Here is a 24,379-nt window from a genome sequence, read left to right on the forward strand (position 1 = left end):
TGGGGGTCTTGGAGGGGAATTGGGGGGGTCCTGATGTGGGGTTGGGGGTCTTGAGGTGATTTTGGGGGGGGTCTGGGGGTGAATTTGGGATTTCTGGGGGTCATTTTCAGTGGGGGGGGGTCTTAAGGGGGCTTTGGGGTTCCCTCAATTGGTTTTGGGGTTTCTTGTGGGGGGGGGAGGTGATGCTCTGGGGGTCTTGGAGGGGATTGGGGGGGGGGTTGGGGGGGTCCTGCGGTGGGGTCGGGGGTCTTGAGGTGATTTGGGGGGGGGGGATGTTGAGGTGATTTTGGGGGGGGGGGTCTGGAGGTGATTTTTGGGGAGTTCTGGGGGTCCCTTTGGGTGGGGGGGGTCCTAAGGGGGCCTCAATTGGTTTTGGGGTTTCTTGGGGGGGGGGCTGATGCTCTGGGGGTCCCACAGCTGATTTTAGGGGGGGGGTCGTTGGGGGGGGGGCTTTTAGGATCCACTTAAACATTGGGGTTTACTCTTCCCCCCCCCCCCCAGGATGTCCTACAAGGAAAACATCAACCCCACTTTATACCCCCTAAAGGTAACCCCCCCCCTCCCCGACCCCCCCACCCCAAAATCCCCCATTTTTGGGGTGTGTTCCCCCCCCCCCCCCCACCCTTCATTTATTTCAACTGCATCCCACACCTCCAGAACGGGGCCCCCCCAGGACCCCAAAGGGTTCCCTGTAAAGACCCCCCCCCGACCACCGGGACCCCCTCAGATGCGCTGTTGCTACAAAGGGCCGCCGGTCGCGTGGCCCCCCCCCCACCCAGAGCCCTTCCCATGCCAGGTATTTTGGGGAGGGGGGGGGGTTATTATGGGATGGGGGGGGGGGCACGGTGTGATGTGATTTATTTCCTGACCCCCCCCCCTGTTATTTTTCTCCTCCCCCCCCCCCCCCAACTTCAGCAGCTGGACGGGTCCCGGTGGAGCCCCCCCCCAGCACTGCGCCCACCCCCCAGCACCCACCGTAAGTTATGGGGTCTTTTTTTTTGGGGGGGGGGGGGGGGGGGTTATTGATAATGGGGGGGGGGGACAATGGGGGATGTTGTGGGGTCCCCCATTTTTCCTGCACGGTTACTATGGAGGGGGGGTTCTATAGGGAGGGGTTTTGGGGGGGGGTCCTATAGGGAGGGGTTTTGGTGGGGGGGGGGTCCTACAGGGAGGGGTTTTGGGGGGGGGGGGGTTTCCTATAGGGAGGGGTTTTGGGGAGGGAGGGGTTTTGGGGGGGTGACAATGGGGGACGTTGTAGGGTCCCCCACTTTTCCTCTAGGGTTACTGTGGGGGGCGGGGGTCCTATAGGGAAGGGTTTTGGTGGGGGGGGGGGGGGGTCCTACAGGGAGGGGTTTTGGTGGGGGGGGGGTCCTACAGGGAGGGGTTTTGGGGGGGGGGTCTCAGATAGCGGGGGGGTGACAATGGGGGACGTTGTAGGGTGCCCCATTTTTCCTCTAGGGTTACTATGGGGGGGGGGCCTATAGGGGGGGGTTTGGGGGGGGTCCTGGGGGGCTCCTGAGTGGGGAGGGGTTTTTTGGGGGGGGGAGAGGGGTTTTTGGGGGGGGGTGTCAGATAGTGGGGGGGTGACAATGGGGGATGTTGTAGGGTCCCCCATTTTTCCTCTAGGGTTACTATGGGGGGGGGGGTCCTATGGGGGGGGTTTTGGGAGGGGGGGGTCCTATAGGGGGGGTTTTGGGGGGGGGGTCCTATAGGGAGGGGTTTTTTTGGGGGGGGGGTCTCAGATAGTGGGGGGGTGACAATGGGGGACGTTGTAGGGTCCCCCACTTTTCCTCTAGGGTTATTGTGGGGGGGGGGCCCTATGGGGGGGGGTTTGGGGGGGGGGTCCTGGGGGGGCTACAGAATGGTGGGGGATCACGTGGGGGGGTCCTGGGTGAGGGGGGGGTCACCCATGGGGGGGCTCCTGGGTGAGGGGGGGGGCACTGGGGGGGTCCTGGGTGGGGAGGGGTCACCCTTGGGGGGGCTCCTGGGTGAGGGGGGGGCACTGGGGGGCTGTTGGGTGGGGAGGGGTCACCCTTGGGGGGGCTCCTGGGTGAGGGGGGGGCACTGGGGGGTCCTGGGTGGGGGGACGGACCCAATGGGGGGCACTGGGGGGCTCATGGAAGGGTGGGGGGCCCAAGTTTGACACTGGGGGGGGCTTTTGAGTGAGGAGGGGGGGACAGGGGGGGTTCTGGGGTGGGGGGGGGGCACCCTTGGGTGGTCCTGGGGGTCTCCTGGGCAATATAGGGGTGTGATGGGGACCCCTGGGGGGCTTCTGGGGTTGGGGGGGGGGCACCCTTGGGTGGTCCTGGATAAATATAGGGGTGTGATGGGGACCCCTGGGGGGCTTCTGGGGTGGGGGGGCACCCTTGGGTGGCCCTGGGAGTCTTCTGGATAATATAGGGGTGTGATGGGGACCCCTGGGGGCTTCTGGGGTGGGGGGGCACCCTTGGGTGGCCCTGGGGGTCTCCTGGGCAATATAGGGGTGTCATGAGCACCCCTGGGGGGCTTTTGGGGTGGGGGGGGGCACCCTTGGGTGGTCCTGGATAATATAGGGGTGTGATGGGGACCCCTGGGGGGCTTCTGGGGTGGGGGGGCACCCTTGGGTGGCCCTGGGGGTCTTCTGGGCAATATAGGGGTGTGATGTGGACCCTTGGGGGGCACTGGTGGGCTTCTGGGGTTGGGGGGCATTCTTGGGTGGTCCTGGGGGTCTCCTGGGCAATATGGGGGTGTGATGAGGGCCCCTGGGGGGCTTTTGGGGTGGGGGGGCACCCTTGGGTGGCCCTGGGGGTCTTCTGGGCAATATAGGGGTGTGATGGGGACCCCTGGGGGGCTTTTGGGGTGGGGGGGGACCCTTGGGTGGTCCTGGTGGTCTCCTGGGCAATATAGGGGTGTCATGGGGACCCCTGGGGGGCTTCTGGGGTGGGGGGACACCCTTGGGTGGTCCTGGGGGTCTCCTGGGCAATATGGGGGTGTCATGGGGACCCTTGGGTGGGGGGGCACTGGGGGGCTTTTGGGGTGGTCCTGGGCGTCTCCTGGATAAATATAGGGGTGTAATGGGGACCCCTGGGGGGCTTCTGGGGTGGGGACCGTTGGGTGGCCCTGGGGGTCTCCTGGGCAATATGGGGGTGTCATGGGGACCCTTGGGGGGCTTCTGGGGTGAGGAGGGACCCCTGGGGGGCTTTTGGGGTGGGGGGGGACCCTTGGGTGGTCCTGGGGATCTCCTGGGCAATATAGGGGTGTGATGGGGACCCCTGGGGGGCTTCTGGGGTTGCGGGGGGGCACCCTTGGGTGGTCCTGGATAAATATAGGGGTGTGATGGGGACCCCTGGGGGGCTTCTGGGGTGGGGGGGCACCCTTGGGTGGTCCTGGGGGTCTCCTGGGCAATATAGGGATGGATGGGGACCCCTGGGTGGGGGGGCACTGGGGGGCTTTTGGGGTGGTCCTGGGGGTCTCCTGGATAAATATAGGGGTGTGATGGGGACCCCTGGGGGCTTCTGGGGGGGGGGGCACCCTTGGGTGGTCCTGGGGGTCTTCTGGATAATATAGGGGTGTGATGGGGACCCCTGGGGGGCTTCTGGGGTGGTGGGCACCCTTGGGTGGCCCTGGGGGTCTCCTGGGCAATATGGGGGTGTGATGGGGACCCCTGGGGGGCTTTTGGGGTGGGGGGCACCCTTGGGTGGTCCTGGGGGTCTCCTGGGCAATATGGGGGTGTGATGGGGACCCCTGGGGGGCTTCTGGGGTTGGGGGGGGGCACCCTTGGGTGGTCCTGGATAAATATAGGGGTGTGATGGGGACCCCTGGGGGGCTTCTGGGGTGGGGGGGCACCCTTGGGTGGCCCTGGGAGTCTCCTGGGCAATATGGGGGTGTGATGGGGACCCCTGGGGGGCTTTTGGGGTGGGGGGGCACCCTTGGGTGGCCCTGGGCGTCTCCTGGGCAATATGGGGGTGTCATGGGGACCCTTGGGTGGGGGGGCACTGGGGAGCTTCTGGGGTGGTCCTGGGGGTCTCCTGGTGTGTGATGGGGACCCCTGGGTGGGGGGGCACTGGGGGGCTTTTGGGGTGGTCCTGGGGGTCTCCTGGGCAATATGGGGGTGTCATGGGGACCCCTGAGGGGCTTCTGGGCTTGGGGGGGGGCACCCTTGGGTGGCCCTGGGCAATATAGGGGTGAGATGGGGATCCCTGGGGGGCTTTTGGGGTGGGGGGGGGACCCTTGGGTGGTCCTGGGGGTCTTCTGGATAATATAGGGGTGTGATGGGGACCCCTGGGGGGCTTTTGGGGTGGCAGGCACACTTGGGTGGCCCTGGGGGTCTCTTGGGCAATATGGGGGTGTCATGGGGATCCCTGGGGGGCTTCTGGGCTGGGGGGGCACCCTTGGGTGGTCCTGGGGGTCTCATGCGAAATATAGGGGTGTGATGGGGACCCCTGGGGGGCTTTTGGGGTGGGGAGGCACCCTTGGGTGGCCCTGGGGGTCTCCTGGTCAATATGGGGGTGTCATGGGCACCCCTGGGGGGCTTTTGGGGTGGGGGGGGGGCCTTGGGTGGCCCTGGGGGTCTCCTGTGCAATATAGGGGTGTGATGGGGACCCCTGGGGGCTTCTGGGGTGGGGGGGCACCCTTGGGTGGCCCTGGGGGTCTCCTGGGCAATATGGGGGTGTGATGGGGACCCCTGGGGGGCTTTTGGGGTGGGGGGCACCCTTGGGTGGTCCTGGGGGTCTCCTGGGCAATATAGGGATGGATGGGGACCCCTGGGTGGGGAGGCACCCTTGGGTGGCCCTGGGGGTCTCCTGGGCAATATGGGGGTGTCATGGGGACCCCTGGTGGGCTTCTGGGGTGAGGAGGGACCCCTGGTGGGCTTCTGGGGGTGGGGGGGCACCCTTGGGTGGTCCTGGGGGTCTCCTGGGCAATATAGGGGTGTGATAGGGACCCTTGGGGGGCTTTTGGGGTGGGAGGGCACCCTTGGGTGATCCTGGGGGTCTCCTGGGCAATATGGGGGTGTCATGGGGACCCCTGGGGGGCTTCTGGGGTGGGGGGCACCCTTGGGTGGCCCTGGGGGTCTCCTGGGCACTATAGGGATGGATGGGGGGTTTCTGTGTGCTATAGTGACATCGTGGGGGGCTTTTTTTTTTGGGGGGGGGTCCCCACAGGCGGACGTTCACCATCGAGGACTTCGAGGTGGGGCGGCCGCTGGGGAAGGGGAAATTTGGGAACGTTTACCTGGCGAGGGAGAAGAAATCCCGATTCGTGGTGGCCCTAAAAGTCCTCTTCAAATCCCAAATCGAGAAGGAAGGAGTGGAGCATCAGCTGAGGAGGGAGATCGAGATCCAGGCCCATCTCCGGTCAGAGGGGGGGGATTTTGGGGGGTGGGGGGTGTTTGGGGGTGGGGGGTGGGGGTCTGCAGTTGTGGGTGGGGATGGGGATGGGGGTCAGCCATCAGTGTGGGGGTTTATGGGGATGTTTGGGGAGGGGTCTTCAGTTGTGGGTCTGATGGGGATGGGGGTCAGCTATCAGTGTGGGGGTTTATGGGGGCATTTGGGGAGGGGTCTTCAGTTGTGGGTGGGGATGGCGGTCAGCCATGAGTGTGGGGGTTTATGGGGACGTTTGGGGAGGGGTCTTCAGTTGTGGGTGTTGATGGAGATGGGGGTCAGCCATCAGTGTGGGGGTTTATGGGGACTTCTGGGGACATTTGGGGACATTTGGGGAGGGGTCTTCAGTTGTGGGTCTGATGGAGATGGGGGTCAGCCATCAGTGTGGGGCGTATGGGGACATTTGGGGAGGGGTCTTCAGTTGTGGGTGGAGATGGGGATGGGGGTCAGCCATGAGGGTGGGGGTTTATGGGGATGTTTGGGGACTTTTGGGGACATTTCGGGAGGGGTCTGCAGTTGTGGGTCTGATGGAGATGGGGGTCAGCCATGAGTGTGGGGGTTTATGGGGGCATTTGGGGAGGGGTCTTCGTTTGTGGGTGTTGATGGAGATGGGGGTCAGCCATCAGTGTGGGGGTTTATGGGGACTTCTGGGGACATTTGGGGACATTTGGGGAGGGGTCTTCAGTTGTGGGTCTGATGGAGATGGGGGTCAGCCATCAGTGTGGGGCGTATGGGGACATTTGGGGAGGGGTCTTCAGTTGTGGGTGGAGATGGGGATGGGGGTCAGCCATGAGGGTGGGGGTTTATGGGGATGTTTGGGGACTTTTGGGGACATTTCGGGAGGGGTCTGCAGTTGTGGGTCTGATGGAGATGGGGGTCAGCCATGAGTGTGGGGGTTTATGGGGGCATTTGGGGAGGGGTCTTCGTTTGTGGGTGTTGATGGAGATGGGGGTCAGCCATCAGTGTGGGGGTTTATGGGGACTTCTGGGGACATTTGGGGACATTTGGGGAGGGGTCTTCAGTTGTGGGTCTGATGGAGATGGGGGTCAGCCATCAGTGTGGGGCGTATGGGGACATTTGGGGAGGGGTCTTCAGTTGTGGGTGGAGATGGGGATGGGGGTCAGCCATGAGGGTGGGGGTTTATGGGGATGTTTGGGGACTTTTGGGGACATTTCGGGAGGGGTCTGCAGTTGTGGGTCTGATGGAGATGGGGGTCAGCCATGAGTGTGGGGGTTTATGGGGGCATTTGGGGAGGGGTCTTCGTTTGTGGGTGTTGATGGAGATGGGGGTCAGCCATCAGTGTGGGGGTTTATGGGGACTTCTGGGGACATTTGGGGACATTTGGGGAGGGGTCTTCAGTTGTGGGTCTGATGGAGATGGGGGTCAGCCATCAGTGTGGGGGTTTATGGGGACATTTGGGGAGGGGTCTTCAGTTGTGGGTGGAGATGGGATGGGGGTCAGCCATGAGGGTGGGGGTTTATGGGGATGTTTGGGGACTTTTGGGGACATTTCGGGAGGGGTCTGCAGTTGTGGGTCTGATGGAGATGGGGGTCAGCCATGAGTGTGGGGGTTTATGGGGGCATTTGGGGAGGGGTCTTCGTTTGTGGGTGTTGATGGAGATGGGGGTCAGCCATCAGTGTGGGGGTTTATGGGGACTTCTGGGGACATTTGGGGACATTTGGGGAGGGGTCTTCAGTTGTGGGTCTGATGGAGATGGGGGTCAGCCATCAGTGTGGGGGTTTATGGGGACATTTGGGGAGGGGTCTTCAGTTGTGGGTGGAGATGGGATGGGGGTCAGCCATGAGGGTGGGGGGTTTATGGGGACTTTTGGGGACTTATGGGGACATTTGGGGAGGGGTCTTCAGTTGTGGATCTGATGGAGATGGGGGTCAGCCATGAGTGTGGGGGTTTATGGGGACGTTTGGGGACTTTTGGGGACATTTGGGGAGGGGTCTTCAGTTGTGGGTGGGGATGGAGATGGGGGTCAGCCATGAGTGTGGGGCATTTGGGGACTTTTGGGGACATTTGGGGAGGGGTCTTCAGTTGTGGGTGGAGATGGGGATGGGGGTCAGCCATGAGTGTGGGGGTTTATGGGGATGTTTGGGGACTTTTGGGGACATTTGGGGAGGGGTCTTTAGTTGTGGGTGTTGATGGGGATGGGGGTCAGCCATCAGTGTGGGGGTTTATGGGGACGTTTGGGGACTTTTGGGGACATTTGGGGAGGGGTCTCCAGTTGTGGGTGGAGATGGGGATGGGGGTCAGCCATGAGCGTGGGGGTTTATGGGGACATTTGGGGACTTTTGGGGACATTTGGGGAGGGGTCTTCAGTTGTGGGTGGGGATGGGGATGGGGGTCAGCCATGAGTGTGGGGGGTTTATGGGGATGTTTGGGGACTTTTGGGGACATTTGGGGAGGGGTCTTCAGTTGTGGGTCTGATGGAGATGGGGGTCAGCCATGAGGGTGGGGGTTTATGGGGACATTTGGGGACTTTTGGGGACATTTGGGGAGGGGTCTTTAGTTGTGGGTGGAGATGGGATGGGGGTCAGCCATGAGTGTGGGGGTTTATGGGGACGTTTGGGGACATGGGGGTCTCCTGTTGTGGGGGGGGGGTCCAAGATCTGGGTCCACCTAAAGCATGGGGGGTTATGGGGATGTTTGGGGACTTTTGGGGACATTTGGGGAGGGGTCTTCAGTTGTGGGTCTGATGGAGATGGGGGTCTGCCATGAGTGTGGGGGTTTATGGGGACATTTGGGGACTTTTGGGGACATTTGGGGAGGGGTCTGCAGTTGTGGGTCTGATGGGGATGGGGGTCAGCCATGAGTGTGGGGGTTTATGGGGACATTTGGGGACTTTTGGGGACATTTGGGGAGGGGTCTTTAGTTGTGGGTGGAGATGGGATGGGGGTCAGCCATCAGTGTGGGGGTTTATGGGGACATTTGGGGAGGGGTCTTCAGTTGTGGGTCTGATGGAGGTGGGGGTCAGCCATGAGTGTGGGGGTTTATGGGGACGTTTGGGGACTTTTGGGGACATTTGGGGAGGGGTCTTCAGTTGTGGGTGGGGATGGAGATGGGGGTCAGCCATGAGTGTGGGGCATTTGGGGACTTTTGGGGACATTTGGGGAGGGGTCTTCAGTTGTGGGTGGAGATGGGGATGGGGGTCAGCCATGAGTGTGGGGGTTTATGGGGATGTTTGGGGACTTTTGGGGACATTTGGGGAGGGGTCTTTAGTTGTGGGTGTTGATGGGGATGGGGGTCAGCCATGAGTGTGGGGGTTTATGGGGATGTTTGGGGAGGGGTCTTCAGTTGTGGGTCTGATGGAGGTGGGGGTCAGCCATCAGTGTGGCGGTTTATGGGGACTTTTGGGGACATTTGGGGAGGGGTCTTCAGTTGTGGGTCTGATGGAGATGGGGGTCAGCCATGAGTGTGGGGGTTTATGGGGACATTTGGGGACGTGGGGGTCTCCTGTTGGGGGGGGGGGGTCTGGTCCAAGATCTGGGTCCACCTAAAGCATGGGGGGTTATGGGGACATTTGGGGAGGAGTCTTCAGTTGTGGGTGTTGATAGAGAACTGGGTCTGACATCAGTATGGGGTTGTTTGGGACCATATGGGGTTGTTTGGGGCCATATGGGGTCAGTTGGGGCCATAGGGGACCATGTAGGGTCCATAGGGGCTGGTTGGTGCCATATAGGGCCGCATGGGGTCAGTTGGAGCCATTTGAGGCTGTTTGGGGTCCATAGGGGGCTGTTTGGGTCCATATGGGGCCAGTTGGGGCCATAGGGGCTGGTTGGTGCCATATAGGACCACATGGGGTCGGTTGGAGCCATTTGGGCTGCATGGGGTCCATATGGGGTTGTTTGGGTCCATATGGGGTTGTTTGGGGCCATATGGGGCCAGTTGGGGCCATAGGGGACCATGTAGGGTCCATAGGGGGCTGGTTGGTGCCATATAGGGCCGCATGGGGTCAGTTGGAGCCATTTGAGGCTGTTTGGGGTCCATAGGGGGCTGTTTGGGGTCCATAGGGGGCTGTTTGGGGTCCATAGGGGGCTGTTTGGGTCCATAGGGGGCTGTTTGGGACCATATGGGGCCAGTTGGGGCCATAGGGGCTGGTTGGTGCCATATAGGACCACATGGGGTCGGTTGGAGCCATTTGGGCTGCATGGGGTCCATATGGGGTTGTTTGGGGCCATATGGGGTCAGTTGGGGCCATAGGGGACCATGTAGGGTCCATAGGGGCTGGTTGGTGCCATATAGGGCCGCATGGGGTCAGTTGGAGCCATTTGAGGCTGCTTGGGGTCCATATGGGGCTGTGTGGGTCCATACAGGGTTGGTTGTGGCCATATGGGGTTGGTTGTGGCCATAGGGGGCCATGTAGGGTCCATAGGGGGCTGGTTGGTGCCATACAGGACCACATGGGGCTGCATGGGATCCATATGGGATCGACTGGGGCCATATGGGGCCTCATAGGGTCCATACAGGGTTGGTTGTGGCCATATGGGGTTGGTTGTGGCCATAGGGGGCCCTGTAGGGTCTATAGGGGGCTGGTTGGTGCCTTATAGGGCCATATGGGGATGCATGGGATCCATATGGTATTGGTTGGGGCCATATGGGGCCTCATAGGGTCCATACAGGTCCATATAGGGCTGTGTGGGTCCATACAGGGTTGGTTGTGGCCATATGGGGTTGGTTGTGGCCATAGGGGGCCATGTAGGGTCCATAGGGGGCTGGTTGGTGCCATATAGGACCATATGGGGCTGCATGGGATCCATATGGGGTTGATTGGGGCCATATAGGGACTCATAGGGTCCATACAGGGTTGGCTGTGGCCATATGGGGCCAGTTGTGGCCATAGGGGGCCATGTAGGGTCTATAGCGGGCTGGTTGGTGCCATATAGGAGCACATGGGGCTGCATGGGATCCATATGGGATCGGTTGGGGCCATAAAGGTCCGTATGGGGCTGCGTGGGGTCCATATGGGGCCAGTTGGGGCCATAGGGGACCATGTAGGGGCCATAGGGGCTGGTTGGTGCCATATAGGGCTGCATGGGGTCCATATGGGACTGGTTGGGGCCATATGGGGCCTCATAGGGTCCATATAGGTCCGTATGGGACTGTTTGGGGTCTTTATGGGGCCATCTGCTGCCATTCGGGATCTCCTCCTCAAATCCCAACCCTACAACAAAGCCACTGGGGGCCAGCAGCACCCCAACCCCCCCCCCCAAAAAAAACCTCCATGCTGTCCCCCCTTCCCCCCCATAACATCACAGCCAGGGGGGGCACCTGGTGGTGATTTTTGGGGTCGCCCCCCCCAGGCACCCCAACGTCCTTCGGCTCTACAATTACTTCCACGACCGCAAACGAGTTTACCTGATCCTGGAGTACGCCCCGCGGGGGGAGCTCTACAAGGAGCTGCAGCGCTGCCGCCGCCTCGACGAGCCCCGCAGTGCCACGGTCAGACCCCCGGGACCCCCCCCGGGACCCCACAAATCCCAACCGACCCCCCAGGACCCCCTCAAATCCCAACCGGTCCTCCAGGACCCCCCTGGGACCCCCCAAATCCCAACCGATTTCTCAGGACCCCCCAGATCCCAACTGGCCCCCCAGGACCCCCCTGGGACCCCCCAAATCCCAACCGGTTCTCCAGGAGCCCCCTGGGACGCCCCCAAATCCCAACCGACCCCCCAGGACCCCCCAAATCCCAACCGACCCCCTGGGACCCCCCCAGATCCCAACCGATCCCCCAGAACCCCACAAATCCCAACCGGTCCTCCAGGACGCCCCCCGGGACCCCTCAAATCCCAACCGGCCCACTGGGACCCCCCAAATCCCAACCGACCCCCTGGGACCCCCCCAGATCCCAACCAATCCCCCACGACCCCCTCAAATCCCAACCGGTCCTCCAGGACCCCCCTGGGACCCCACAAATCCCAACCGATCCCCCTGGGACCCCCCAAATCCCAACCGGCCCCCTGGGACCCCCCAAATCCCAACCGGTTCTCCAGGAGCCCCCTGGGGCCCCCCGGATCCCAACCAATCCCCCTGGGACACCCCCAGATCCCAACCGATCCCCCAGGACCCCACCAGGACCCCCCAAATCCCAACCGGCCCCCTGGGACCCCACAAATCCCAGCCGACCCCCCAGGACCCCCTCAAATCCCAACCGGTCCTCCAGGACCCCACCAGGACCCCCCAAATCCCAACCAGCCCCTCAGGACCCCCCAAATCCCAACCGATCCTCCAGGACCCCCCAAATCCCAACCGGTCCTCCAGGACCCCCCCCGGGACCCCCCAAACCCCAACCGGCCCCCTGGGACCCCACAAATCCCAACCAGCCCCCTGGGACCCTCCCAGATCCCAACCGATCCCCCACGACCCCCCAAATCCCAACCAGTCCCCTGAGAGCCCCACGGGACCCCCCAAATCCCAACCGGCCCCCAAGGACCCCCCCCCAGGACCCCTCAAACCCCAACCGACCCCCCAGGACCCCCCAAATCCCAACCAGTCCCCCGAGAGCCCCTCAGGACCACCCAGATCCCAACCGGTCCCCAAGGACCCCACCAGGATCCCCCAGATCCCAACTGATTCCCCCAGGACCCCCCAAATCCCAACTGGCCCCCTGGGACCCCCCCAGACCCCAACCGATCCCCCAGGACCCCCCAAATCCCAACCGGTTCTCCAGGAGCCCCCTGGAACGCCCCCAGAACCCAACCGATCCCCCAGGACCCCCCAAATCCCAACCGACCCCCCAGGACCCCCTCAAATCCCAACCGGTTCTCCAGGAGCCCCCTGGGACCCCCCAGGTCCCAACCGGCCCCCTGGGACCCCCCCAGATCCCAACCGATCCCCCAGAACCCCCCAGATCCCAACCGGTCCTCCAGGACCCCCCCCCGGGACCCCTCAAATCCCAACCGGCCCCCCGGGACCCCCCCAAATCCCAACCGGCCCCCTGGGACCCTCCCAGATCCCAACCGATCCCCCACGACCCCCTCAAATCCCAACCGGTTCTCCAAGAGCCCCCTGGGACCCCCCAAATCCCAACCGATCCCCCTGGGACCCCCCAAATCCCAACCGGCCCCCTGGGACACCCCCAGATCCCAACCGGTCCCCCTGGGACCCCACAAATCCCAACAGGTCCTCCAGGACCCCCCCAGGACCCCCCAAATCCCAACCGATCCCCCAGGACCCCCTCAAATCCCAACCGGTTCTCCAGGAGCCCCCTGGGACCCCCCAGGTCCCAACTGGTCCCTCAGGCCCCCCCAAATCCCAACTGGCCCCCCAGGAGCCACCCAGCACCCCAGGACCCCCAGATCCCAACCGGTCCTGCAGGACCCCCCTGGGACCCCCTCCAAATCCCAACCGACCCCCCAGAAACCCCAAATCCCAACCGGTCCTCCAGGACCCCACCAGGACCCCCCAAATCCCAACCAGCCCCTCAGGATCCCCCAAATCCCAACCGATCCCCCAGGACCCCCCAAATCCTAACCGGTTCTCCAGGACCCTAACCCCTGGTAGCCCCCAAATCCCAACCAGCCCCCTGGGACACCCCTCAAATCCCAACTGGCCCCCCAGGACCCCCCTGGGACCCCCCAAATCCCAACCGGCCCCCTGGGACCCCACAAATCCCAACCGACCCCCCAGGACCCCCTCAAATCCCAACTGGCCCCCCAGGACCCCACCAGGACCCCCCAAATCCCAACCAGCCCCTCAGGATCCCCCAAATCCCAACCGATCCCCCAGGACCCCCCCAGATCCCAACCGATCCCCCACGACCCCCTCAAATCCCAACCGGTTCTCCAGGACCCCCCTGGGACCCCCCAAATCCCAACCGATTTCTCAGGACCCTCCAGATCCCAACCGGTCCCCCAGGACCCCCCTGGGACCCCCCAAATCCCAGCCGGCCCCCTGGGACCCCCCCAGATCCCAACCGATCCCCCAGGACCCCTCAAATCACAACCAGCCCCCCAGGACCCCCCCCCAAATCCCAACCGACCCCCCAGGACCCCCCTCAAATCCCAACCAGCCCCCCAGGACCCCCCAAATTCCAACCAGCCCCCCAGGACCCTTTTGGGACCCCCCAAATCCCAACCGACCCCCCCAGGACCTCCCCCAAATCCCAACCAGCCCCCCAGGACCCCCCTCAAATCCCAACCAGCCCCCCAGGACCCCCCCCAAATCCCAAACGGTCCTCCAGGACCCCACTGGGACCCGCCAAATCCCAACCGACCCCTCAGGATCCCCCAAATCCCAACCGACCCCCCCAGCACCCCCCCCAAATCCCAACTGACCCCCCAGGAACCCCCCAAATCCCAACCGATCCCCCAGGACCCCCCAAATCCCAACCAGCCCCCCAGGACCCCCCTGGGATCCCCCAAATCCCAACCGACCCCCAGGATTGTGGGTTTTGGGGGGGGATGTGTTGGGTTTTTGGGGTGCTGGGTTGGGGTTTTGGGATCTTTGGGTTGGGATTTGGGACCATGGGAGGTTTTGGAGGTCCTGGGTTGGGTTTTGGGGGATTATTGGGTTTTGGGGCACTTTGGGTGAATTTTGGGGCACTTTGGGTTGGGTTTTTTTGGGGCACTTTGGGTGGATTTTGGGGCACTTTGGGTGAATTTTTGGGCACTTTGGGTGAATTTTGGGGCGCTCTGGGTTGGGTTTTAGGGCAAGCTGGGTGCATTTTGGGTCTAGCTGAATTTTGGGGCACTCTGGGTTGGATTTTGGGGCACTTTGGGTGAATTTTGGGGCACTTTGGGTGGGTTTGATGCTCTTTGGGTTGGATTTTGGGGCCCTTTGGGTGAATTTTGGGGCACTTTGGGTGATTTTGAGGCACTCTGGTTTGGGTTTTGGGGCACTTTGGGTGGGTTTTGGGGCACTTTGGGTGGATTTTGGGGCACTTTGGGTGAAGTTTGGGGCACTTTGGGTGAATTTTGGAGGACTTTGGGTTGGCTTTGATGCACTCTGAGTGAATTTTGGGGCACTTTGGGTGAATTTTGGGGCACTTTGGGTAAGTTTGGGGCACTTTGGGTGGATTTTGGAGGACTTTGGGTTGGGTTTGATGCACTCTGAGTAAATTTTGGGGCACTTTGGGTTGGGTTTGAGACACTTTGGGTGGATTTTGGGGCACTTTGGGTGAATTTGGGGCACTTTGGGTGAATTTGGGGCCCTTTGGGTTGGATTTTGGGGCACTTTGGGTGAATTTTGGGGCACTTTGGGTTGGCTTTGATGCACTCTGAGTGAATTTTGGGGCACTTTGGTTGATTTTGATGCACTTTGGGTGAATTTTGGAGCACTTTGGGTTGGGTTTGATGCCACTCTGGCTGAATTTTGCAGCACCTTGGGTGAATTTGTGATGCTCTTGCTTCATTTTGGGGCACTTTGGGGCTTTTTGGAGCCCCTGAGTTGACCCATTACACCTGTAGGTCCCCCAACCCCTCTGGTGTGGTTTCTTTTTGGGGGGGGGGTGGCGTCTGACCCCATAAATTCCCCTAAATCCCAGCTGATGGAGGAACTGGCGGATGCTCTGCTTTACTGCCATGCCAAAAAAGTCATCCATCGGGACATCAAACCCGAAAACCTCCTGCTGGGTTTGAAGGGAGAGCTGAAAATTGCTGATTTCGGGTGGTCCGTGCACGCCCCGTCCCTCAGGTATGGGGGGGGGGGGGATATTGGGGCTGGGGGGGGTTGTGGGGTCGCAAGGAATCCCATAGGAGGCAAGGAGTGGTGCTTTCACCACCATGGAAGGGCTGTCAACCCCAAATGGAGCCCTATAGGGGGGTCCCTGGCCCTATAAGGGGGCAAAGAGGGGGGCACAATATTTCAGGGGGGGGACATGAGGACGGGGGGGGGCATGGGGTGAACAGGGACCCTATAGGACCCCATATATGGGATACGACCCCATCCTTGCCACCACGAAGGTGCCACCAACCCCAAATTGAGCCCTATAGGGGGGTCCCTGGCCCTATAAGGGGACAGAGGGGGGGGCACAACATTTTTGGGGGGGACATGAGGACGGGGGGTGGCATAGGGTGACCAGGGACCCTATAGGACCCCATATATGGGATACGACCCCATCCTTGCTACCATGAGGGTCACTGACCCCACCAACCCCAAATTGAGCCCTATAGGGGGGTCCCTGGCCCTATAAGGAGGGCTGGGGGGTGGCACATGAGGTCTGGGGGGGGCATGGGGTGACCAGGGACCTATAGGACCCCGTATATGGGACACCTTAGCACCCAATGGTGCCACCAACCCCATATTGAGCCCTATAGGGGGGTCCTGTCCCTATAAGGGGACAGAGGGGGGGGCACAACATTTTTGGGGGGGACATGAGGACGGGGGGTGGCATAGGGTGACCAGGGACCCTATAGGACCCCATATATGGGATACGACCCCATCCTTGCTACCATGAAGGTGCCACCAACCCCAAATTGAGCCCTATAGGGGGGTCCCTGGCCCTATAAGGAGGGGCTGGGGGGGGCACCTGAGGTCTGGGGGGGGCACGGGATGACCAGGGATCCTATAGGACCCCATATATGGGATACGACCCCATCCTTGCCACCATGAGGGTCACCAACGCCACCAACCCCAAATTGAGCCCTATTGGGGGGACCCTGGCCCTATAAGGGGGCAGAGGGGGGGGCACAACGTTTCTGGGGGGGGGGGACATGACGACTGGGGGGGGCATGGGGTGACCAGGGACCCTATAAGACCCCATATATGGGACACCTTAGCACCCAACGGTGCCACCGAGCCCAAATTGAGCCCTATAAGGGGTTCCCTGCCCCAAGTTGAGCCCTATAAGGGGGTCCATGTCCCTATAAGGGGACAGAGGGGGGGGCACAACATTTCAGGGGGGGGACATGAGGATAGGGGGGGCACAGGGTGACCAGGGACCCTATAGGACCCCATATATGGCACACGACCCCATTCTTTCCACCACCCCATTGATTTGCCCCCCATCCTTACAGCATCAGGGATTTGGGGCTGGGAGGTGGGGGGGGGTCCTATAAACATCCCAAATTTTTTGTCATGCCCCCCCCCCCAGGAGGAAGACGATGTGTGGGACCCTATAAGACCCCATATATGGCACACGACCCAATCCTTAGCACCACAAAGGTGCCACCAACCCCATATTGAGCCCTATAGGGGGGGGTCACTGCCCCAAGTTGAGCCCTATAGGGGGGTCCTGGCCCTATAAGGGGACAGAGGGGGGGGCACAACATTTCAGGGGGGGGACATGAGGACTGGGGGGGCACATGGGGTGACCAGGGACCCTATAAGACCCCGTATATGGGACACCTTAGCACCCAAAGGTGCCATCGACCCCATATTGAGCCCTATAGGGGGGTCCTGGCCCTATAAGGGGACAGAGGGGGGGGCACAACATTTCAGGGGGGGGACATGAGGATAGGGGGGGCACAGGGTGACCAGGGACCCTATAGGACCCCATATATGGCACACGACCCCATCCTTTCCACCACCCCATTGATTTGCCCCCCATCCTTACAGCACTGGGGATTTGGGGCTGGGAGGTGGGGGGGGGTCCTAAAAACATCCCAAATTTTTTGTCATGCCCCCCCCCCAGGAGGAAGACGATGTGTGGGACCCTATAAGACCCCATATATGGCACACGACCCCATTCTTTCCACCACCCCATTCATTTGCCCCCCATCCTTACAGCATCAGGGATTTGGGGCTGGGAGGTGGGGGGGGGTCCTATAAACATCCCAAATTTTTTGTCATGCCCCCCCCCCAGGAGGAAGACGATGTGTGGGACCCTGGATTACCTCCCCCCCGAGATGGTGGAGGGTCGGACCCACGACGAAAAGGTGGACCTGTGGTGTTTGGGGGTGCTGTGCTACGAGCTGCTGGTGGGGCACCCCCCATTCGAGAGCTCCTCCCATGCTGAGACCTACAGGAGGATCACGAAGGTGGGTGACCCCCCCCCAAAAAAAGAATGGGGACCCCCCCAGCAGTTTTCTAGCATCGCCTGGTAAGGGGGGAATAAGATGAGAATGGGGGAAAATGGGGCGTTGGGGGATGTAATGGGGGGGAGATGCCATGAAAATGCCATGAAGGAGGGGTGTAGGGTGTTGATAGGGGGGAAATCCCATAAAAACCCCATAAAGGAGCAGTAATATGGTGTTAATTGGGGGAAAGTCCCATAAAAACCCCATAAAATAGACCTAAGATGGTGTTAATTGGGGGAAAGTCCCATAAAATCCCATAAAAACCCCATAAAGGAGCAGTAATATGGTGATAATAGGATGAAAATCCTATAAAAACCCCATAAAGGAGCATTGATATGGTGTTAATTGGGGGAAAATCCCATAAAAACCCCATAAAGGAGCATTGATATGGTGTTAATTGGGGGAAAATTCCATAAAAAGCCCATAAAGGAGCAGTAATATGGTGTTAATAGGGGAAAATCCCATGAAAACCCCATAAAGGAGCATTGATATGGTGTTAATTGGGGGAAAGTCCCATAAAATATGGTGTTAATAGGGGGGAAATCCCATAAAAGCCCCATAAAATAGACCTAAGATAGTGTTAATGTGGGGAAAGTCCCATAAAAATGGAGTTAATAGGGGGAAAATCCCATAAAAACCCCATAAAGGAGCATTGATATGGTGTTAATAGGGGGAAAATCCCATAAAAACCCCATAAAGGAGCATTGATATGGTGTTAATAGGGGGAAAATCCCATAAAAACCCCATAAAGGAGCATTGATATGGTGTTAATAGGGGGAAAATCCCATAAAAACCCCATAAAGGAGCATTGATATGGTGTTAATTGGGGGAAAGTCCCATAAAAACCCCATAAAGGAGCAGTAATATGGTGTTAATTGGGGGAAAGTCCCATAAAAACCCCATAAAGGAGCAGTAATATGGTGTTAATTGGGGGAATGTCCCATAAAAACCCCATAAAGGAGCATTGATATGGTGTTAATAGGGGGGAAATCCCATAAAAACCCCACAAAATAGACCTAAGATGGTGTTAATTGGGGGAAAGTCCCATAAAAACCCCATAAAGGAGCATTGATATGGTGTTAACAGGGGGGAAATCCCATAAAAACCCCATAAAAAAGCATTGATATGGTGTTAATTGGGGGAATGTCCCATAAAAACCCCATAATATAGAACTAAGATGGTGTTAATAGGGGGAAGGTCCCATAAAATCCCATAAAAAACCCATAAAGGAGCAGTAATATGGTGTTAATAGGAGGAAAATCCCATAAAAACCCCATAAAGGAGCATTGATATGGTGTTAACAGGGGGAAAATCCCATAAAAACCCCATAAAGGAGCATTGATATGGTGTTAACAGGGGGAAAATCCCATAAAAACCCCATAAAGGAGCATTGATATGGTGTTAATTGGGGGAAAGTCCCATAAAAACCCCATAAAATAGACCTAAGATGGTGTCAATAGGAGGAAAATCCCATAAAAAACCCATAAAGGAGCATTGATATGGTGTTAATAGGGGGAAAATCCCATAAAAACCCCATAAAGGAGCAGTAATATGGTGATAATAGGGGGAAAATCCCATAAAAACCCCATAAAGGAGCAGTAATATGGTGATAATAGGGGGAAAATCCCATAAAAACCCCATAAAGGAGCACTGGTATGGTGTTAATAGGGGGGAAATCCCATAAAAACCACATAAAGGAGCTTTAATATGGTGTTAATTGGGGGAAAATCCCATAAAAAACCCCATAAAGGAGCATTAATATGGTGTTGATAGGGGGAAAATCCCATAAAAACCCCATAAAGGAGCATTGATATGGTGTTAATTGGGCAAAATCCCATAAAAACCCCATAAAGGAGCACTGGTATGGTGTTAATAGGGGGAAAATCCCATAAAGACCCCATAAAATAGACCTAAGATGGTGTTAATAGGGGGAAAGTCCCATAAAATCCCATAAAAACCCCATAAAGGAGCAGTAATATGGTGTTAATAGGAGTAAAATTCCATAGAAACCCCATAAAATAGACCTAAGATGGTGTTAATAGGGGAAAAGTCCCATAAAAACCCCATAAAATAGTCCTAAGATGGTGTTAATTGGGGGAAAGTCCCATAGAAACCCCATAAAATAGACCTAAGATGGTGTTAATTGGGGGAAAGTCCCATAAAAACCCCATAAAATAGACCTAAGATGGTGTTGATAGGGGGAAAATCCCACAAAAACCCCATAAAGGAGCATTGATATGGTGTTAATAGGGGGAAAGTCCCATAAAAACCCCATAAAATAGACCTAAGATGGTGTTAATAGGGGGAAAGTCCCATAAAAACCCCATAAAATAGACCTAAGATGGTGTTGATAGGGGGAAAATCCCACAAAAACCCCATAAAGGAGCATTGATATGGTGTTAATAGGGGGAAAGTCCCATAAAAACCCCATAAAATAGACCTAAGATGGTGTTAATAGGGGGAAAATCCCATAAAAACCCCTTAAAACATCATTGATATGGTGTTAATTGGGAGAATGTCCCATAAAAACCCCATAATATAGAACTAAGATGGTGTTAATAGGGGGAAAGTCCCATAAAATCCCATTAAAAAACCCATAAAGGAGCAGTAATATGGTGTTAATAGGGGGAAAATCCCATAAAGACCCCATAAAGGAGCATTGATATGGTGTTAACAGGGGGAAAATCCCATAAAAACCCCATAAAATAGACCTAAGATGGAGTTAATAGGGGGAAAATCCCATAAAAACCCCATAAAGGAGCATTGATATGGTGTTAATTGGGGGGAAATCCCATAAAAACCCCATAAAGGAGCATTGATATGGTGTTAACAGGGGGAAAATCCCATAAAAACCCCATAAAGGAGCATTGATATGGTGTTAATTGGGGGGAAATCCCATAAAAACCCCATAAAGGAGCATTGATATGGTGTTAATAGGGGGAAAATCCCATAAAAACCCATAAAGGAGCATTGATATGGTGTTAATAGGGGGAAATCCCATAAAAACCCCATAAAACAGCATTGATATGGTGTTAATAGGGGGAATGTCCCATAAAAACCCCATAATATAGAACTAAGATGGTGTTAATAGGGGGAAAGTCCCATAAAATCCCATTAAAAAACCCATAAAGGAGCAGTAATATGGTGTTAATAGGGGGAAAATCCCATAAAGACCCCATAAAGGAGCATTAATATGGTGTTGATAGGGGGAAAATCCCATAAAAACCCCATAAAATAGACCTAAGATGGTGTTAATAGGGGGAAAATCCCATAAAAACCCCATAAAGGAGCATTGATATGGTGTTAACAGGGGGAAAATCCCATAAAAACCCCATAAAGGAGCATTGATATGGTGTTAATTGGGGGAAAGTCCCATAAAAACCCCATAAAGGAGCATTGATATGGTGTTAATAGGGGGAAAATCCCATAAAAACCCCATAAAGGAGCATTGATATGGTGTTAATAGGGGGAAAATCCCATAAAAACCCCATAAAGGAGCAGTAATATGGTTTTAATTGGGGGAAAATCCCATAAAAACCCCATAAAGGAGCAGTAATATGGTGATAATAGGGGGAAAGTCCCATAAAAACCCCATAGAATAGACCTAAGATGGTGTTGATAGGGGGAAAATCCCATAAAGACCCCATAAAGGAGCATTGATATGGTATTGATAGGGGGAAAATCCCATAAAAACCCCACAAAATAGACCTAAGATGGTGATAAATAGGGGGAAAATCCCATAAAAACCCCATAAAGGAGCATTGATATTGTGTTAATAGGGGGAAAATCCCATAAAAACCCCATAAAGGAGCATTGATATTGTGTTAATAGGGGGAAAATCCCATAAAAACCCCATAAAGGAGCAGTAATATGGTGTTAATAGGGGAAAAATCCCATAAAAACCCCATAAAGGAGCATTGATATGGTGTTAATATGGGGAAAATCCCATAAAATATGATGTCAATATGGGGAAAGTCCCATAAAAAACCCATAAAATAGCACTAATATGGTGTTAATATGGGGCAAATCCCATAAAAACCCCACAAAATAGCCCTAATATGGTGTCAATATGGGGAAAACCCCATAAAAACCCCACAAAATAACCCTAATATGGTGTTCATATGGGGAAAACCCCATAAAATATGGTGTTCATATGGGGCAAATCCCATAAAAACCCCACAAAATAACCCCAAAATGGTATCAATGTGGGCAAATCCCATAAAATATGGTGTCAATATGGGGAAAACCCCATAAAAACCCCACAAAATAACCCTAATATGGTCTTAATATGGGGAAAACCCCATAAAATATGGTGTTCATATGGGGCAAATCCCATAAAAACCCCACAAAATAAGCCTAATAAGATGTTAATATGGGGAAACCCCATAAAAACCCCACAAAATAACCCTAATATGGTTTTAATATGGGGCAAATCCCATAAAAACCCCACAAAATAACCCTAATATGGTGTTAATATGGGGAAAGTCCCATAAAATATGGTGTCAATATGGGGCAAACCCCATAAAAACCCCACAAAATAGCCCTAATATGGTGTTCATATGGGGAAAACCCCATAAAATATGGTGTTCATATGGGGCAAATCCCATAAAAACCCCACAAAATAACCCTAATATGGTGTTAATATGGGGCAAATCCCATAAAACCCCACAAAATAGCCCTAATATGGTCTTAATATGGTGAAAGTCCCATAAAATATGGTGTCAATATGGGGCAAACCCCATAAAAACCCCACAAAATAGCCCTAATATGGTCTTAATATGGGGAAAACCCCATAAAATATGGTGTTCGTATGGGGAAACCCCATAAAAACCCCACAAAATAGCCCTAATATGGTCTTAATATGGGGAAAACCCCATAAAATATGGTGTTCATATGGGGCAAATCCCATAAAATATGGTGTCAATATGGGGCAAACCCCATAAAACCCCACAAAATGACCCCATTATGGGGCACTGCGTCCCTTAACGTGGGAGAAACCCCATAAAGATCCTCAATGTGGGCAAAACCCCATAAAAAAACCCTTTAATGTGGGGGGAAAACCCCTAATATTTGCCCCCCCCCCACCCCAAATCCCAAATCCCCCCCCCATCCTGAATTCCCCCCCCCCAAATTCCCCTAATATTTGCCCCCCCCATCCTGAATCCCCCCCCAAATCCCAAATTCCCCCAATATTTTGCCCCCCCCAAATCCCCCCCATCCCAAATACCCCCCCCAAATTCCCCTAATATTTGCCCCCCCCATCCCAAATCCCCCCCCAAATCCCAAATTCCCCCAATATTTTGCCCCCCCCAAATCCCCCCCATCCCAAATACCCCCCCCAAATTCCCCTAATATTTGCCCCCCCCATCCCAAATCCCCCCCCAAATCCCAAATTCCCCCAATATTTTGCCCCCCCCAAATCCCAAATCCCCCCCCATCCCAAATCCCCCCCCAAATTCCCCTAATATTTGCCCCCCCCCCTCCTGAAACCCCCGCCAAATCCCAAATTCCCCTAATATTTGCTCCATCCCCCCCCCCAAATCCCAAATCATCCCCCATCCCAAATCCGCCCCCAAATCCCAAATCCCCCCCCATCCCAAATCCCCCCCCCAAATTCCCCTAATATTTGCCCCCCCCATCCCAAATCCCCCCAAATCCCAAATCCCCCCCCCCAATCCCAAACCAGAGGGGTTTGGGGTTGGTTATGAGGGAGGGGTCCCTAATATTTGCCCCCCCCCCATCCTGAATTCCCCCCCCCCAAATTCCCCTAATATTTGCCCCCCCCAATCCCAAATCCCCCCCCATCCCAAATCCCCCCCCCAAATTCCCCTAATATTTGCCCCCCCCCCATCCTGAATCCCCCCCCCCAATCCCAAACCGGGGGGTTTGGGGTGGGTTATGAGGGAGGGGTCCCTAATATTTGCCCCCCCCCAAATCCCCCCACATCCTGAATCCCCCCCCCAAATCCCAAATTCCCCTAATATTTCCCCCCCCCCCCAATCCCAAATCCCCCCCAATCCTAAATCCCCCCCCCAATCCCTATCTCCCCCCTCCCCTCTATTCCCCCCCCCCAATTTCACACTCTCTGCCCCCCCCTCACCCAAACTGGGGGGGGTTGAGGGGTTGATTTATAAATTGGGGGGGGGTCCCTAATATTGTGCCCCCCCCTCATCCTAAATCCCCCCCCCATCCCGAATCCCCCCCCCCCATCCCTATCTCATCCCCCTCCCCTCTATTCCCCCCCCCCAATTTCACACTGTCTGCCCCCCCCTCACCCAAACTGGGGGGGGGCTGATCTATAAATTGGGGGGGGTCCCTAATATTGTGCCCCCCCCATCCTAAATCCCCCCATCCCTATCTCCCCCCCTTTCCCTCTATCTGCTTCCTCCCCCCCCCCAATTTCACACTCTCTGCCCCCCCCTCACCCAAACTGGGGGGGGTTTGGGGGGAGGCTGATTTATAAATTGTGGGGGGGGGGTCCCTAATATTGTGCCCCCCCCATCCTAAATCCCCCCCCCAAATCCCCCCCCCATCCCGAATCCCCCCCCCAATCCCTATCTCCCCCCTCCCCTCTATTCTCCCCCCCCAATTTCACACTCTCTGCCCCCCCCTCACCCAAACTGGGGGGGAGGCTTGGGGGGGGGGGGGGGGGGGGGGCTGATTTATAAATTGTGGGGGGGGGGTCCCTAATATTGTGCCCCCCCCCCACCTTACAGGTCGATCTCCATTTCCCCCCCACCGTCCCTGAAGGCGCCCAGGATCTCATCGGCCGCCTCCTCCGTCACAGCCCCCCCGACCGCCTCCCCCTGCGGGGGGTCCTGCAGCACCCATGGGTGCGCGCCCACTCCAGGAGGGTCCTCCCCCCCTCTTACACCCCCCCCTAAAAAAAAAATGACCCCCCCACACCCCCCCCCCCTCCAAAATATCCCAACGCTCTGCCCTATAAATCAATGGGATCCAATGGGCTGTGTGCCCCCCCCCACCCCCAAATTAAGGGCTGAATCCTGAGCCCCCCCCCACCAAAAAGACCCCCCAGCCCCCTCCCACCCATGGGTG

General features: G+C 57.0%; 1 protein-coding gene across 1 annotated transcript in view; it reads left to right on the forward strand.

Annotated features, from left to right (window-relative positions):
• Positions 1-24,227, forward strand: part of AURKB (aurora kinase B) — a 28,425-nt gene extending 4,198 nt beyond the window's left edge. Inside the window, exons 3-9 of the mRNA XM_090129343.1 lie at positions 502-547; positions 916-976; positions 5,142-5,333; positions 10,670-10,808; positions 14,851-14,999; positions 17,110-17,284; positions 24,040-24,227. Coding sequence (XP_089985469.1) covers positions 502-547; positions 916-976; positions 5,142-5,333; positions 10,670-10,808; positions 14,851-14,999; positions 17,110-17,284; positions 24,040-24,207 — 930 coding nt within the window. The 3' untranslated portion in view covers positions 24,208-24,227. The remainder of the gene's footprint in view (positions 1-501; positions 548-915; positions 977-5,141; positions 5,334-10,669; positions 10,809-14,850; positions 15,000-17,109; positions 17,285-24,039) is intronic.
• The last annotated feature ends 152 nt before the right edge of the window (positions 24,228-24,379 follow it).

This window comes from Phasianus colchicus, chromosome 36, assembly GCF_987193195.1.
Source record: "Phasianus colchicus chromosome 36, bPhaCol1.hap1.1, whole genome shotgun sequence".
Taxonomy (NCBI): Eukaryota; Metazoa; Chordata; class Aves; order Galliformes; family Phasianidae; genus Phasianus; species Phasianus colchicus.